Raw genomic sequence first — 17,296 nt, 5'->3', positions numbered from 1 at the left:
TTGTCCGTCAATTCCAAAATAATGACAGTGATTGTTTTCAATGATTTTCTTAAAGAATCTTTCCTTAGTTAGCCGCCAAAATTTGAAAGCGAGAAAGAGAAATATTTTAACGCTTAAGAATCCGTTTGTTCTTGTTCTGTTCTTTCTCTTCGTTTTTTTTTACTTTTTCGTGTACTTACCCTTGATCTAAGAGCTCAAGAAATAGAATTTATCATATCAAAATTTAAATTTTGAGTTTAACTTATTTGACGACCGTCAGAAAAAGTCAGACTGATTTGAATTTCTGGTAGGCTTTTCATTAAATTTATCTATCAATTTGATGATCTGATAACGAAATTTTTGAAAAAAAATATCTATTGTGGCCATGAGTCTATTGTGGACATAAGTCCGTTGTGATCATTTTCGAACACCCTACGTGACGGACACAATGGACGAATCGACACAACGGACGAATTCTTAAAATGGCCACAACGAATGTACGCCCTTTTTATCCATATTACGCAAAGAAGGGTTGCTTAGCCTATGACATCTAGAGAGTAAAATTGTCCGATCTACCAGGGAAGTGTTTTCCAGATTCAGGCTCGAGCTCTGTTCTCTCAATCTGAACTCTGTCATTCTTCAAAATACATTTCGCTGAGAAATGTCCAAAAAGAGAAACCGAATTCCTCTTGCTGATCGGAAAAAATATGCGCAGATACTTATTAACGAAGACAGTATAAATTATTCTGCGACGATTTTATCTCTTGTAATCTTAAAAAAAATAAAATCGTTTTTGGATGATCACATCGTATAGTATGACAATTTGGATGTCAAAGAAGAAGACCTGGTGAACAAGACCAACGAAGTCTTAATAAACATGAATCCGGCAATCTTTAAGCGCTCTTTGATCAATATTGGACTCATTGATGAAAAAAAGTTCGAGAAAATTGTAGAAATTGTTGACGAAGAAATTGCTAAGAGTAATTTGGAGAAAGTAGAGGAAGAAGAACTTTTCGAGCGTTTAATGGCACTTCAAATTGATAAACCGCGAGTTGCAGCTTAACCGCATGGGACAGAAGGTGCATTCCACTGTCATTTAAGTTTTTGACAGTCAATATTTCAAAAACTACAAGTCCTCATGAGTTATAAATTGTAATAGGGTTAACTTACCTACATCTTGCCTTACATGCTGAATTTCGAGTAATAATCGGTCACCAGCCGAGATTAACAACGGATTAGGCAGAGCGCTCTATCCATCCCGCTGAGTATTCATACAGACAAACCGAACCAACTGTCGCATATTTGTGATGATGAAACGTATTTATAGGTTTTCTATCTTCGAGATTTCAAAAATCAAGTTTATTTTGCAAAATAATCGTCGAAAAAATGCTTCATTTAAATTAACCAGAAATTAATTCCTACTTTTAATAAATAATTAAGTAATCAAAACGATTTCTGACAACAGATTTGAAATCTATGGCCGAGATTTAGTACTGTCTAAAATTTTTGAGTCGATCCGATCTGTAGTTTCCTTAAATGACAGTGGAATGCACCTTCTGTCCCAGCGCCTCTACCCCCCGATCTGGCCCATGCGGTTAAAGGGATGTTGACCAGGTTCCTGAAATTCAAATGACAGACGAAGCCGACGCTGAAAAGCCATGAGCTTCAAAGTAGCCGACAAAACAATCAACGATGAAAAAATTTTTTGATTGAAAAAGGTAAAACTGTTCTCTTCTTAGATTTCCTGATTTCTAATAAAATTTTTGATCAGAGTGGCCTTAAATTGATCTTGTTCATGATGATAAAATTCAGCGAAAATCCAAAAAGGGCTTTTAAATGAGGCGTCTTACTTTGGTATCCGACTGTATTTTCGATGTATAATTAAACTTTCCGGTCATTTGGGTAACCAAAGGTAAAACCCTAAAGCCTAGATTTTTAGATGATGAGGATAGAGAAACAGAAAAAAGCTCTTCGAGTGATCAAAATACAGTAGTCTCCTCTCAACCAGAAAAGTTTTTGCATGTCCAGTCACTAAAAAGAAGACATTCGGAGAGAACGCTTGGAACCCTTCCCTTTTATAATAATGGCGAGTTTATAAATTATTATTCTCATTTTAAATGTTTAAGCCTTGTAGAATCTGTGCAACAAGACCCGCTTTCACAGAAAAATGCACAAAGTATTGGCCCTCTAGGAACAAATCATGCTCCTCTTGACGGTGTGAGTCTCCAATCAGAGAGTTCACTTGGAGATTACCGGGCCCCGTCTGTCAATAGTGGTAAGTTTAATATTTTTGAAATATTATTATATCTTTGAATTTCATTTAAGAACCCCCCCCATCAAGATGAAAAATCAAAATCGTCTAAGTTTTTAAGCTTTTTTGGGTTGTTTAGACGACCAGGAAAACTTTTTATTCGGAAAAAATTTTGCTCTTATAGATAATTTTTAGTGATCATTAAGGATATACCAATCATAAAAACTATTTTTGTCATAAGAAAGAGTACAAAAACATTATTCGAGGCAATTTAGGGAATAAAAACTGAAAATATAAATCTGGAAATTCGCCTTAAATTCGACTGACTAAATTTTAAAGAGGCTTCCCTCCTTGAGTTCGTTGGCCAAAAATTTTCAAAAAGGGAACGGTCGTAGCTAAGGGCCTTAACTTTATCCTGAAAAAAGATTAAGGGTATAACCCAACTAAAAACCCGAAAAAAACCTTCACTAAGCAACCTTACCTTTAACGGCCTGTATAACCTTAAGTTTGATACCGAGATATCACCAAAAGGGTAACGGTTGCAGGCGAGGATTTCACCTAAAGCTTGCAATTGGAATAAAGGGTTTTTTCTTAGATAGTTTTCGAGAAAATCGTTCACTAAAGAGACCTATTTTCACGATTCTTGATGGGGGGATCCTTATGGAAAATTAGTCGTTACTGAAAAAAATACCGAAGAGAGGTTACAAAAAATAGAAGCGTTTCTCGCACGTTTGGAAGAAAAAATGAATGCAGCTGACAATTATTCTGCAAGTGAATCAATTGTGTAAGAATAAAATTTAACAGTGTTTTGTTGATTTTATTTACTGAGCTTTTGCTATGACAATAGCATCGTCAGAGAGACTCTCATCCAATTTGACGTTAAAACCACTTCAAAATAAAATAATTCATTTTTGCAAGATGCTAAAAATTTACTCTGAGAATTTCCGTTATTTTCCTTTAAGGGAGTCCCCAACGATTTTTCCGAAATTGGCCATTTTCGACCGGCGCTCACGCCGACACAGACTTATATTTTTCATAGATTCGTTTTTTTTATTCAGGGGACGCGTTTCGGCACTAATATTTATATTTTTCAAAATTTTTTTTACATACAAGTAGGTCAAACCTAGATCTAGTGAAGCGTATCTCAAATTCTTTAAAATTCAACAACATCTCGCGCATCGGCGCCGAGAAGGAGAGCATCTCGCAGAAAATCGCGTTTTTGGTCATTTTTTCACCTGAGATTACTTCAAAAATTTAGGTTACAAAAATTTTTCCCGCTGTTTCTTCAAGCTCTTACACTAATCTAGTGAAGCGTCTCTCAGTTTTTTCTATTTCCAAAAAATGTGAGTGTAACAAAGACGATCTAAAAATGTACGATTTCGGAAATTTCAATCATGTGAATTGCCCTCTGGGCATAACCCAAACCCATATTTTCGAGCATTTTCAGAAAGCTAAGCTCATAGCCTTTCTAAAAAGGTGCTATGTGCGACCATTAGACAACTAAAAAAAAGGGTTGATTTTTCAATTTTTATGAAGATGAAGCAAAATTGGTAACTTCAAGATCGATTTTAGACACATTTTTCTACAAATATTGAAAAAAGCTAGAGACCTTTTTTGCAGCTTTTTGCACGAGGAATTCAGATCTGAAGAGAAAAAAATCTAATTCGCAAAATCGCAAAATCGTGGGGGACCCCCTTAAACTCGTCTGTGATCATTCGCTTCTTTGGTTCTATCTTCATCTGTCGAGTTGCTTGACCATTTCATATCGCATTTCAAGCCAGCATAAATTATGCTGCATAATTCATCAGACTTTTCTACCACTTGTATTTCAGGAGTTACTGCCAGATGACCTGAGTGAGTGAATTTCAACGTTGCTTTTATCGCCGAGAAAGTCTTCAGTTGTTTTCATCGCAAGTTCAGGAATTGGTGCCATTGTTTGGTCGTTGAGAGTTGAGATCAGGGATGTAAATCACCTTACCATTTTTACCCCACAATAGCAAAGGATTTGGCTTCATTTTATCCAAAAGCTTGATTTTATCGAAATACTTCATTTCATCCAAAATTTTTTTGGATAGGATGAAACATTTGAATAAATGATGTATTTGGATGGTCTGTAATTGCAGACCGCCGGTCTGTTTTCGAAGACCGCCGGTCTGGCAGACCGACAGCGCCCGTGGGGTGGCGGGCGAATGCAGTACAAAATTGAAATTTGTACTGCCAGTACAAATTTTGTACTGCCGGTACAAAATATCAGAATTTTTACGACACCGTATACCGAATTTTACTCCCAAAAAGAAGGTATTTATTAAATAAATGCTAAGCTAGAATATTGCGGAAAAGAGAACCACAATTCTACGTAGATTTTTAGGTAGGGTTACTTTTGAAATGAAAAGAATCCCACTTCGCAATTAGGCGCTCTGGAGAAAGTGGTACTGCACTTGGCGGAAAGTTGTAACGCTTGTTTGAATCTTCACTGTTTTCAGTGTTCATCAAAAATGACAAAAATGTGTCAGAAAAAGAGTCAATTTACTTAGGATATCCTTAGTACTAGATCTGCAAATAGCAAAAACACTCGAGTAGAAAAATTTGAGTAAATCCGATTCTTGATATCTACTCCCTTAAATTTATTGAAAACTCATTATTTGAGATTTTTAATTAACAGTTTGATTTTTCCATATAATCAAAAGATGCCTTGGTAGTCGACATTCTTCTCTATCTTAAAGTCCTGACACGATGTTTTTTCTCGTGGACCAGCTGGTTCCCCGCTAGACAAAGAGAAGTGAAGGGAAAAAGAACACTTGAAAGTTTCATTTTTCACTTTTTCGTTGGGAAAAAAGCGGTTGAGAGAAGAAAATGATGCAAATAGAACACCTTAGTTTACCGAAGATACCGTATTTGTAAACAATTATTGATGATAAGAGAAATTTTTCGCAAACAATTTTTCGACCTCTCGATTGTTCAATCACTGTATTTATTCATGCACAGTCAACGAGTAAAGCATTCAAAGAAAATATTCTGTACAGACATTCTTTTTTTGTTATGGTTGTTATTTTGAAGAGTTGAGGCGTTTTATCGTGAGAGAAAGGGATGAAGCGTCAAAGTAAGTGGGTGGTTGGCGGCGGATTTGGTTGATGGAATACTTGCTCTGGATTTTGATGGTTTTCTTGAGAATCGTTTTTCGGACCTGAAAGATTTTCGTGACTTTTTTTCGAATTTTCGACTTACCGGGTTGAAGGAAGAGATTTTTTTCGATGACGATTTTGCGTCATTTTTAATGACTATCGCGTTGACAGCTTTTTTTATTTCCTGAATTTTCTCATCCTCTGTCTTTGTCGATTCTTTTTCTGCTTTTTTTGTTTTGATTTCTGCCATCACCATCTTTTTTAAAATTTTTTTTGGCGAATTAAAATTTTTTTAATCTTGATTTTTTATATATTTTGTGAAGTTAAAAACTGGCAGCGGCTGGTTTTTAAAAGAAGAAAGCATCAGCCCTCCACCTTGAGGAGTGAGCTCGCTTAGCGCGTGAGATTTATGTAATCGCCAGCGCCAGGCGCTAGCATTCTTCATCTGCGCCTCTTTTGACATCATTTCCTCACCAAAGTGACAAATGGTGAAATCCTTATGAAATCTATTTTCTTTTTCTAAACTACCTAGATTATATAATCATCCATTTCGAAGCCGCTAGTACACTTGCTCATAAGATCAGTCGATGAATTCGTGACCGGGGTTTTCCCCGGCTAAACTCACTTGACAAGAAGGAAAAATTTATTGCTTTTTTGATTGATTTTGGCAGATCGGCATTTGAAAGATTAATCATCAAAGGCCAATTCTTGATGCCCAAAGCATTATTTTTCAGATTTTTGAGCTTGAAAAACTGAAAAATGCAATCAAGAATCACTAACCTTGTTTTTGAGCATCTGAGTTTCTACACTGTAGAATCTACAGTAAGATGCTACTAGTAGTGAAAAAGACGCACGAAAGTCTCCGTCAGAAGTTTTGACGAAAAACTTGAATACAACAAGATTATCGCGATTCAGAGTTCTTGTCACGCCTTTTTTAGACAGGTTACTCTTCTTGTTTTTCTTCTGCACTTACTTTTTGGTATGATCTCAAACGTCAATGCAAAAAAAAACCGCCCAAAATATCAGCAGCGCAGCGAAGGGGGCTGAGGATTGAATAAATAAGTGACATTTTTAGTCTTTAAAAAATAAACATCTTTCAAGTTCTTGCAATTTTTTCTCATTTCTGCGTGAAAAAAGCATGATTAGAAATAATCGTCTCCCCTCTTTTATTCTAGTTTCAACCTTTTTCTTCGCGCTGGCTATTTTTACGAAGGACAAAAAGAGCTGTGATTCTCAGATTTACCCTGGTTTTGAAGGCGTTATTTTTGGAAATGGACCCAATAAAAATATCAAAGAAGATGTTTACAGAGATTCCGGAAGACTTGGAAATTATGAGCCGGAAGAAATCGATTCAGTTTATCAAATGAGCAGGCAAGAATTCACTTGGGAAGAAAAAGAGAATTACGCAGCAAAAATGTCGATTCAAACTTATGGCTTCAACATGATTGTTTCCGATAAAATCCCACTTGATCGGGTTCCAGATGATCTGAGGGATCAGAAATGCAAACATGTCGACTACCCGGAAAATCTTCCTGAAGTTTCTGTCATCATCGTCTTTTTTAATGAAGGACTAGGGTTGGATAATTCGGGGCGGCCTGGGAAAGTCGCCGAATGTCTCCGAATGTCGCCGAATGTCGCCGAATGTCGCTATTTTTTGCTTTTTTTCGGCGACATTCGGCGACTTTCCCAGTGTCGCCCGAAAATTTTTCGTTAAAAATTATACCGATCCTCATTTAGGATGGAGTACATTTCTCCGAACCGTCCATTCTGTGATAAATCAAACGCCGAAAAAGCTTCTTGGGGAAATAATTCTCATCGATGACGGCAGCACCAGAAACCATTTGAAAGAAAAACTAGACGAGTACATTCAGCGCTGGAATGGACTTGTCAAAATTCATCGAAACGAAAATCGCGAAGGTCTGATCCGCGCCCGGTCTATTGGCGCATCTCTTGCGATCAAAGAGGTTCTTGTTTTTCTCGATGCTCATTGTGAAGCCGAGTACAACTGGCTCCCGCCACTTCTAGCTCCGATAGCGAGGAATGATCGAATCGCGACGGTGCCGATTATCGACAAGATTGATGCGAATTATTTCAATTTTTCGGCGCAAGGTGGAACTGATGATTTGGGTAGAGCAATAGGTACTGTTTATGCAGAAATAAAAATTTAACAAACTAAAAAAAATATTTATATTATAAATTTGAATTCAATAAATGAACTTTATTTAAAAAAATACTTAAATTTATTATATTTTTTAAAATATATTAAATAATTTTAAAATTATTAAAGAAAATTCAAATTGATTTAATTAAATTTAAGTTAAATTAGAATTTTATTTAAAATAATTTTAAGTAAATTAAATTTATCAACAGAAATTTGTTACATTACTTGTGAGTATTTCTCACACAAAGTGGTATTTGATTTTTTTCTTCAGGTGGATGGGACTGGAGACTGACTTGGAAAAGAATACCTTTCCAAGAAAAAGGCGAGAAGAAAAGACTCGTGTCAAAAATCGAACCCTATCCTAGTCCGGCAATGGCAGGTGGACTTTTCGCGATCAATCGACAGTACTTCAAAGACTTGAAATTCTACGATCCTGGTCTTGAAATTTGGGGTGGAGAAAACTTCGAGTTGAGCTTCAAACTCTGGATTTGCGGCGGAGAGCTCTTATTCGTACCCTGCTCGAGAGTTGGACACATTTACAGAGACCTGGAGTGGAATGGAAATCCTCCCGTTTTTCGGCCGAGTTCTTCGGTGAGAAATTATCGGCGGGTTGTCGAAACTTGGTTTGATGATGATTGGAAGAAATATTTTTACGCAGATCGGCCTGAAGCGAAAAACATCGAATTTGGCGACATTTCGAAGCAGCTTGAATTCAGGAAAAATCATTGCCCTCATGATTTTGATTGGTTTATGAAAGGTTCTTCCTCAAACGAGGTTTTTATTGAGCTTTCATTTTAAAATTCAGAAATCGCTTTTGGAGTTGCTCTAGAATCACCGCCGCCTCCGATGAATAAAATCTGGGGCGCCATTCAAGTGCGAAATACATCCCAGTGTTTGGACGCAAATAGCGGTTACGAGTACACTGGGAAAATAGAAACTTGGAATTGCAATAAATTGCGGCCTTCTCAGATCTTCCGACTCACTGAAAACGGGAAACTGAGGCAAAGAGACTTGTGCGTAAATTCGGAGATAAAACTTTCCGATGACTGTTCTGAGAATGACGCTGGATGGGATTTTGATGAAACGACTGGAATGGTTTCGTTCTTATTTCGCTTTGGAGACAACAAGGAAAGAAAAAGATGTCTGAAATTCAGAAATATCACGAATTCAAGCGGAAGAGTCGTTTTTGCAGATTGCGATGCTGATGATAAAAATCAGAAATTTACTTTTGTCAACCTCTTTGTTTAATTTCTTCTACACGAATAAAACTGCTTCACATCTCATGATCACATCTCATCTAGAATTCTAGTAACGGGGGTCAAAAGTTATCCCTATTATAGGGCCTTTTTTGTGTAAAACGAGCTTCCTTTGAAGTCGGCGGGAGGATTGACGAAAGTACTAATCCGAAATCGGGCTTTCAGAGGCGTCACAAAAGGGTTTAAACTTACTTTTGGCATATAAAAATCTTGAACAACCCAAGTTAAGGTATCTCTACCAGGGTCAAAAGTTGGCTGAAAATCGTTGTTGACACCCTTAAGTCATATGATGAACCGAACCGCCCTGTACACATATAGCATCTCATATTATATGCGAATATTAATGCGAGAATATGAGCCCTGCTCGAGTCAGGTTCATTGAGGGGTGACGCTTGACGCGAGTCTTCTTTGAGAAACAAGATTTACAATTCAACTGTTAGCAGGTCCACTTTACTTTCAACCACAAAATTAAAGAAAACCTTTTCGTTCCCGAAATACCCTAAGAGAAGAAAAAGTCAAAGAAGCAAATGGCAATTGATCAAAAGTAAGATCAAAAATGAGCTTTTATAATTTTTATTAAGAATTAACAAATAAACAAAATAGAAAAAAATCGAAAAAGAGAGTTTTTTCGCCAATTATAATCTTTAAAATCGAATATTTTTTTCTAAAAATCGAATTTAAATTTAAAAAATCAGCCTTTTTTCCGTTCAAAATTCCTTAGTCGCCGCGAGTCAATCATCTCGCAAGCATATGCCCGCGCCGTCCGTTCCAGATCAATTTCCGTGCCGGTCCAGTCGGAGAGATTCCTCGTTGTTGGCAAGTTAAAACCTCCCTTTCGCCAAGTTAAAAGTTTTCCAGAGTTTTCGGAGAGATTTATTCTGCTGATGGTAATCAGCACCTTGTTCCTTCTCGCTGGAATGATGGCTCTTGGCTTGTCAAGGTGAGTGCGCTTTTGAGAAGTGTTAATTGGATCCTAATCTGATGCGGATGAGGATTTTTAGTCAAGGATTTGAACTTGTTTATGATTTCAAATTATTTCAAATTTTTACTTGAAAAAAAAAAATTACTTTTTTTTCGCTGAAATTATTTTTTAGGTCTTCTGAGCAAAACTGCACATACGAAATTTGTCATATCTTCCAATCAAAAGGGACTCAGCTTATGTGGATCCTCGTTTCTAGCTCTTTTGCCGTAAGTCTATTAGAAATTACCAAGCTGACGGTTTCTTACGGTCTCTTAGATGTCCTGCCTGGCAGTATATGTGATAGTCAAAGAAGCGAAAATTGTGCCAAAGAATGGGGAAGAAATTGAAAGTAAAGAAGGAGATGATCTGCTGTAATTTATTCATTTGCGAATCAAATATGACTGTAAATACATTCCTGGCCATGGAAATAATTGTTACTTTTCTGGTGGGAGAGTTCGATCGTCGTTTGAGTAGCAATTTCGAACTGCTGTCGGGTTCATAACTTGTTTCCTTCAAAGAAAAAATAATTGAGGTCCTTTGTTGCATTTTTACTTGAGCTCGAGCATGGTCCAGCACCCGTTGATTTTGCTCCAACTTTCGTTGTGGCGCTCATCGTGGTCGAAACATTCGAAGTTCTCACTCTTTGTGCTTTTTTGGCTTTCCAAGGAGAACCTCTTAATCAGAGATCTCGGAATAATTATTCGATATTTTGAAAACGTTCCAGGTTTCCTCTATGCATTCGCGTTCTAAATCTCCCTCTTGCAATTCTTCCAGGCCGAATCCCCACCTCGGTTTTCTCGATAAAAATCCTCAAAGTAACCTTTTATTCGTCCTTTTTCATTAAAATATCTACCATTTGCGGTTTCTCTGTCAACACCGTATGAGAAACATAAACCGATCAAAGAATAAAGAAGCTTCATTTTCAGCTTCCTGAAATTTTTGGCTCAAAAAATGATTCAGCGAAGGTATTTATTTGCTGGTACACAAGCACCATGTCAATATTTTCGAACAAACACAATTTCTAAAATCAAAAATGATAACGTGTGAACTTCATTTTTTTCAAGTTCATGCCCCGAAGGTTGGAACTCTTCGGGAAACAGCAAGATGTTGGACGAGGTTATTGAAATGTTACGCAAATAGGAGTATAAGATGGGAATCGAGCCACCTTTGTTGACAGAGCAACTCCTTAAAATCGAGAGAAAAAGCGTTTTCGAGCAGCAGAAATGAGAATTTTTGCGGCTGCTCTGGCCATTGCTTCGGGTAAGAGACAAAAACCAGAGAAAAGGGGGTTTATTTAACTTATTTTTCTAGCGGTGCCGCTGGAGGAAACCACCCTCTACGACTTCCAAAACTACAACATCGATGGCGAGCTGATCGACTTCGGCGAAAAATACCGCGGCCGAGTGACGATCGTGACCAACCTAGGGTCGGACTCCTTTCCTTTATTTTTTCCTTACTAAGGGTCCTTTTTCCTTAATTCCTTTATTTTTTCCTTACCCTTTTTCGGATTTTGAAGAAATAAAATCCTTTCCTTAATTCCTTTCTCAGTTTTCAGAGACCCTTAGTAAGGACCCTTAATCCTTAGTGATTTTTCCTTTTTTCCTTCCCTTACTAAGGGTTTGAGAAAGGATTTTTTCTGTCAACCTACGCACTTGAAAACCGATTCTTACGAAAAACCTTTTTAAAACCCTTAGTAAGGAAAGGGATTAAGGAAAAATTGCTAAGGAATCACAAAAAAATGACTTTTCCTTTTTTAAATCCTTACTAAGGAAAAAACCCTTTCCTTTATCCTTTGTCAGGTTTCAGAAAAGTCCTTAATCCTTTCCTTAGTCCTTTTTTGATTTTCCGCAATTTCGAAACCCTTACCCTTAGCGACTAAGGAATCCTTAGTAAAGGGTCCGACCCTAGTGACCAACGTCGCGTCCGAATGAGGCTACGCCAAGTACCACTATCCCCAGCTACAGGATATGTGGAGAATCTACGGAGACCAGGGCCTTTCCGTCATGGCCTTTCCATGCAACCAGTTCGGCGGCCAAGAGCCAGGCACCGATGAGGAGATCAAGGAGCACGTCCAAGAAAAGTACGGAGTTACTTTCGACATGATGTCCAAGATCAACGTCAACGGGCCGGACCAGATCCCGCTGTACGAATGGATGAAGTCGACCGAGCCCGGCAAGAATCAACCGATCAAGTGGAACTTTACCAACTTCGTGATCGATCGCTGCGGGCGAGTCCGACAGCGACACGAGCCACCAGAGCATCCAGAAACCTGGGAAGATCAGGTCGTCGCGCTCCTTCTTGAAGAACCTGCTTGCTGAACCTTCAAGCAGAAGTTGAATCGGAGCCCGGGGATGAAATAATTTTGCAACAATTTGTAGCTGGATTAACGCGAAAAGTTTCCTTCTCGGATCTTAAGGCGCTCTCTCACTTGCCAAGCTGGATAGAATGATTCTTAGCGACCAAAACCAACAATTGGAAGTTGCTTTGAGGAAAAAATGAGCTCGAGTGAGAGGGCCTTGGGATTTTGCTCCTGTTCAATCGCTATTTTGAATAAATAGAGTTTTAATATATTGTTTCTCAGTTAACAGGTGGAAGGGAAAGGGGATGAAACGGCAGCTTTAGACAACTTGGGAGGGCTGTTCGGTGGATGAATTTAGCAGGTCGTGCTCGCTGTGATAGCCCTCGTGACTAAGGATAAAGGGTTGACAAAGGAAGTGGAAGGGATCACTTACTATTTGAATCGCGGTTGGAAATGCTGACCTCTCGCGTTCTCGCGTTGTTGACCCTAAAACTGACAGTTATTCTCAAAATAAAGATCTTTTTCGAATTCAAAATTCACAAATATTAACAACAAATACTACGCCACAAAAGTAACCTCAAGTTTATCAGCTTTAGGAACTCGCCAAATCGGCATAGTCAAATGATATGCCTAGAAATCTTCAGATAGTCCTTGATTTCTTTTTTTTTACCTGAAGAATCGACTCCGATCGAACAAAAGAGGATTCAAAGTCGTCAGGCTCAATCGAGTGCGAGTCGGTTCCGCTGTCAGTGGCAGTGTAGTAGTCCATGAGCTTGGAGTTGTTTTCTTGAGGAACGGGAACTCGGTAGATGAAGTCGCCAGTATCACCAGCGCCAGAATGCGAATGACCGCCTGTCATTGTGATTTGCAAAGGCTCGGACCTTGAAAAACTCGCTAATGAAACACAAAAGTTGCTTTTCTTACCATCCAGATTCATTTTCATCTTTTTCCTTCGTCGACTTCCAGGCAAAGTGGCAAACGACGATTCCGATAATGAAAATAAGAGAGACAGCTCCGATGATAATACCAGCAAAGACTGTATATTTCTCGCGGATTTCAGCAACAGTTGCTATCGATAGATTCGAAATGGTGCTCTCAGAAGTTCCCATAAAGTTCGCGGCTTCTCAGGATTGAAAAAGAATTGCTTTTGAACTAAATTCGACTGACTGAACGTCGTTTTTCTTCTTTTTCAACCTTTCCTTTGCAAGTATAATTCAAGTTTCGAGCTCCAAGAAAGCGAATCTTGACATTTGTCTCGGCAATCGTCGTCACTACATCGTCATCTTCGGATTCAACTTCCCAAGAAATCGTCGGCATTGGATTTCCCTGAACACAAAATGAGCTCTTCCGAATATCTACGGTAGATAATCTACCTGTCCGCATGTAGCAGATCCAAAAGACCAACTCTTACCTCAGCAGCGCAGAATAAGCGATCCCCGTTCTGGACAATATTGGGCTTGGCGGGTTTGTAGGTGACATTCAACTTCATCGATTCGCTTTCGTCCGTCAACAGGGGATGAGAGAGGGAACACTTAATGTACGCGTTGTTGAACTTTTTGTCGGGGATCATTTGCAGCTCTTGAGTGTATTGATTTTCCAATCTGAATGAAAAATCTAGCTTACTAAAAGACTAAAACTGTCTTTTTACCTGGTAATGGAGGTTTTGAAAAAGTTCTGCTGTAGTGCAGCTCCGTTCAGTCCATTCACCCATCGTACTATCGCTTCAGGTTTTCCAGGATCGTAAACACAAGAGGCAATCGTCTTCAACCCTGAGTCTTCGGTTGCTTCGATGTAGCTCTGGTGCAGCTCTGCCTTGATGAGAAGGGGCTTTTTCTGGACGGTCAGGGTCGTGTACGTCGAGAAGTCCGTACTGTCGTCGGTAATGATGTTTTTTCGAACTCTTTTGGAATTTTTCAGATATTTTTTTCCCAAATTTTGTTCTTACTTGATATGGCAGGTGAATTTTCCGCTATCTTTGATACTTGTATTTTTCAGGGTCAACCCGCCAGCTTCCCAGTTCCACTCGAATTTCTCGCTCTTAGGATTTATCTCGTAATCGGACAGAATCTGTCCATTCCTGATCTGGGCTCGGCAAGCTGTGTTAAAACCTGAGTAAGGGTCCTGAAATAGACTCTAAGAAAAAGCAGCAGTTTATCAAAAAGGAAGCGGCTTTGCCAGAAGAACCGCCTTCTTTTCAGACCCTGAGTCAGGACCCTTACTCAGATTTAAACACAGGTTGTCGAGCCCTGTCCCTGACAGCTTTCTCCTTTTCGAAGATTTTGTTTTCGTTGATTTTGACGATAATCTGGATCTTCTCGCATTCCGATTCTGTTTTGATTGATTAAACAAGTCTTTCTTTAAGAAAAAAGGGTTGAAAAGAGGGTTTAATCTATTCCTGAGCAGGGCAGTTGAGCGATTGGGCAGGGAATCGTGAAGTCATTTTCGATCGTTACTGTAAAATCCACCGCGAGAGCTGACGAGGTCAAAAGGAAGATCCGAGCAAGGAAGAGGATCATTGTCTCTTATTTTTTCATTCTAAAAGGGTTGAAAAGGTGAGTGAACGAAACAGAAAAGAAAATGGATCAGCGGAGAGATGATCTTCATTAGTCGCAGAAAGACATTGAACAGGGCGACGCGAAATCCGTCGATAATAAAGTTTGACTAACGGAATAAAGAAAGAATTAAACAAGCGACCCCGCACTTGATCAATTATTCAGTTTGATGATTATGCTAATGCATTGATTTGTTACTAGCGAAACTAATGGCGAGTAATGGGATGGACAAAGATGAGTACCGAAACAAGTGACGGCTCGCTGCATAAATACAGTATTACACCTGAGGATTTGGGCTCGGCGACCTGTGAGAAAACCTGAGTCAGGTCCTTAGCGCTAAAATGAAAAGCCGCATGGCGGCTAAATTGAGAACGAGGCCGCTTCGGGCGGCTTATCATTTTTGCTATTTAGAATCTGACTCAGTTTTTCGACATAGGTTGCCGAGCCCAGCTCAGGATTCCTGAGTCAGAGAAGAGAATGAAGGGAAAGAAACTTCATTTTCTCTTCTGAACTGAAAAATTCGCTCCTGAGTCAGGTCTTGATAAGAAATCAGGACTCCTGACTCAGGAGCTTAGAAGATGAAAGAGTCGTCGCAAAAATTAACTCTTTCAAAAGGAATTATACACAGAAAACAGGAATAAACAAATCTTCAATCTTGTCATTACTTTTCTCTTATTTTCGATATCGTCATTTCGAAAACATATGTTTTCACTTTATTTCATTAAAAAAGCGATTGCGCGGAATGGACAGGTGCCGCTCTTTTTTGGCGCCCGAGAGAATTCGGGCACACGCCTCAAATATGGCACTTAGACGAAATGACATTTTTCCGTTTGTCACATAAAAAAGATACAAAATCGAAATAAAAAATTAATTGCAACGCTAAATGGCCGCGAAAATCCACCGATACTGTTTTTTCTCTCAACAATAAACAGCTTAAAGCAGCTTTTCTCCGGATTCAACCCTAATTTTAGCTTGAAAACCATTTAAATCTGAAGAAAAACCTGTCTAAAAACCTTATTAAGGACCTGTTTCCTGTTTTCAGGGCCCTGACCTGAGACTCAGGGTCGCTCAAAACAGGAAACATGCCTTAGTCAGGTTTATACACAGGTTTTACCTCAGAAAAATGACGTATTCGAACCTTTCTATCAAAAAACCGATGAATCATCTTCTTTTTTTCTCACTTTCTCTTTTTTTCTCAATTTTTTTCTATCTTTTTTTCTTGATTTCTCGATTGCTAAAAACTTCAATTCTCGAAAAAAAAGTCGCGATTATTTCTCTTTTCTTGAAAATCAACGAGAAATGATGAAATGAATCAGCGAAAATCGAATGAAGACTGGTTAGGTTAAAAAAAGCTAATTAGAAAATCTCTTGCCGATCAGGTTTTTGCGATTGCGATTAGCGCCAGATTTGCTCGCGAAAGAGAAAATCGAAAGGAAGCGATATTTGAATTTGACGCGTTTTGGTGAAAATTGAATTCTGAGTTTGCGGAAACGGCTCTTCTTATTTTCGAGCTTACTTTTAATCGTAGAGTTGAGTTCTAGAAAAAAAAAATCCTACGGAAGGAATCAGGGCTCGGCAACCTCCGTCGAAAACGGGATTTCAATCGGCAAATGCTCATTCAACAAAACATTTAAATAGAAGAAGAGATTCGGAAGCTAACGGACATTGAGAGTGGAGATCTATTTTGAGGATTATGCTGCTTTTTGCTTGCTTATTCCTGACTTTGCTAAATAAACCGAAAATGGAAGTTTGAATCAAATCATGATTTGATAAGTAATCTTTTATTCGAGTACAAATGACTCAAAGTCAGAGATCTATCAGAAACTGCAATAAAATTCGCTGAAATGAGACTTCACTTTTTTCTTGGCCTACCCTAGTCTCCAGCGTCACGAGGCTGGCCGAGGTCGCCAAAACTGACGGTTTCCAATCGTTGGTATCGGCGCGGAGGCTCTGCGGGCGCCATTTTTCTTTCGAACAGTTTGCTGAAGAACAGTTATTTTAGTAGTTATCTAATGTTAATTTGATTGAGAAGATTTAAACTTACTCGTATTGTTCGCGGTAAAAGTCTTGCATATGTTTCGCCTGCTTGTAATCCGCTTCCACGATGTCGAGTTCAAACTTCAATTTGAGTTCTTTGATTTTAGACGAGTGTCGAAATTCATAGAACCTAAAAAATCATTTTCGGCTGCTAAAAAAAATAAATTCTTGCATTTTGGCGATAAACCAGACGATGGCCGCTCCACTTAGATCAAGAAAAAGCTCGAGAATGTCCAAATTCATAATCATTTGCTTCATGTCTAAAATTACAAAAATAAAATGGGCTAAAAAATAAAAAAGGGCTTCAAGTCATTAACAGTTGCCTTTTCTCTCTCTCGCAAATCTCTATTTTTTTAAATAAAATCAGTTTGAAAACTCCTTTTTCGAAAATCAAATGAGGAGTGGAGAGAATCACCCGATGAAAATTCCGTTATCAATTTCGCCATCGTGAAGTGTTTCAGTTAGAAACCAACTTTTGAAGATAGTAGAGACCAAGTTGAAACGAGTTTTCGAACTGTGAAAATGGGGAAATTCCTTATTTTTGTAAAAATTTAAAGAAATTAATCGCAAATTCTAACCCAACGCATGTTAATTATAATTTCTTACCATTTGAGAAGACTTGACTAATGACGGTCCCTTTTTTAGTTAATAATTGAAATGCAAATTTGCAAATTCGTG

The 17,296-nt window shown here is 38.4% G+C and overlaps 5 protein-coding genes and 2 long non-coding RNA genes across 7 annotated transcripts; 3 read left to right on the top strand and 4 right to left on the bottom strand.

The window, feature by feature from the left end:
• Positions 1 to 5,273: 5,273 nt before the first annotated feature.
• On the bottom strand, positions 5,274 to 5,640 carry LOC145711388 (uncharacterized). The gene is made up of 2 exons (XR_014135173.1): positions 5,456 to 5,640; positions 5,274 to 5,414 (listed from the first exon to the last, which is right to left on the bottom strand). It is a non-coding gene; the product is annotated as an uncharacterized LOC145711388 (long non-coding RNA).
• A 950-nt stretch (positions 5,641 to 6,590) lies between these two features.
• On the top strand, positions 6,591 to 8,761 carry LOC145711678 (N-acetylgalactosaminyltransferase 7-like). The gene is made up of 4 exons (XM_081789367.1): positions 6,591 to 6,927; positions 7,097 to 7,491; positions 7,785 to 8,270; positions 8,319 to 8,761. Exons 1-4 carry the CDS (start codon positions 6,716 to 6,718, stop codon positions 8,759 to 8,761), a joined length of 1,536 nt encoding a protein of 511 aa, XP_081645493.1. The 5' UTR covers positions 6,591 to 6,715.
• An 809-nt stretch (positions 8,762 to 9,570) lies between these two features.
• LOC145711403 (uncharacterized) lies at positions 9,571 to 10,152 on the top strand. Its single transcript, XR_014135178.1, has 3 exons — positions 9,571 to 9,709; positions 9,864 to 9,957; positions 10,007 to 10,152. It is a non-coding gene; the product is annotated as an uncharacterized LOC145711403 (long non-coding RNA).
• A 685-nt stretch (positions 10,153 to 10,837) lies between these two features.
• Positions 10,838 to 12,298, top strand: LOC145704198 (glutathione peroxidase-like). The gene is given in 3 exon segments (XM_081781641.1): positions 10,838 to 10,990; positions 11,042 to 11,151; positions 11,647 to 12,298. Coding segments are annotated over 3 exon segments (549 nt in total). The 5' UTR covers positions 10,838 to 10,953; the 3' UTR covers positions 12,049 to 12,298.
• On the bottom strand, positions 12,038 to 13,171 carry LOC145704207 (uncharacterized). The gene is made up of 4 exons (XM_081781654.1): positions 12,954 to 13,171; positions 12,700 to 12,910; positions 12,463 to 12,515; positions 12,038 to 12,418 (listed from the first exon to the last, which is right to left on the bottom strand). The coding sequence occupies exons 1-4, from the start codon at positions 13,136 to 13,138 to the stop codon at positions 12,349 to 12,351; spliced, it is 519 nt and encodes a 172-aa protein (XP_081637780.1). The 5' UTR covers positions 13,139 to 13,171; the 3' UTR covers positions 12,038 to 12,348.
• Positions 13,167 to 14,848, bottom strand: LOC145711677 (nectin-4-like). The gene is made up of 6 exons (XM_081789366.1): positions 14,824 to 14,848; positions 14,287 to 14,357; positions 13,975 to 14,111; positions 13,678 to 13,929; positions 13,441 to 13,630; positions 13,167 to 13,355 (listed from the first exon to the last, which is right to left on the bottom strand). Exons 1-6 carry the CDS (start codon positions 14,846 to 14,848, stop codon positions 13,182 to 13,184), a joined length of 849 nt encoding a protein of 282 aa, XP_081645492.1. The 3' UTR covers positions 13,167 to 13,181.
• Positions 14,849 to 16,352: 1,504 nt separating this feature from the next.
• On the bottom strand, positions 16,353 to 16,874 carry LOC145711314 (uncharacterized). Its single transcript, XM_081789037.1, has 3 exons — positions 16,791 to 16,874; positions 16,626 to 16,748; positions 16,353 to 16,563 (listed from the first exon to the last, which is right to left on the bottom strand). Exons 1-3 carry the CDS (start codon positions 16,865 to 16,867, stop codon positions 16,455 to 16,457), a joined length of 309 nt encoding a protein of 102 aa, XP_081645163.1. The 5' UTR covers positions 16,868 to 16,874; the 3' UTR covers positions 16,353 to 16,454.
• Between the last annotated feature and the right edge of the window lie 422 nt (positions 16,875 to 17,296).

This window comes from Oikopleura dioica, chromosome 1 (genome assembly GCF_907165135.1).
Source record: "Oikopleura dioica chromosome 1, OKI2018_I68_1.0, whole genome shotgun sequence".
Classification (NCBI taxonomy): Eukaryota; Metazoa; Chordata; class Appendicularia; order Copelata; family Oikopleuridae; genus Oikopleura; species Oikopleura dioica.
This window is presented reverse-complemented; position numbering and strand designations above follow the sequence as displayed.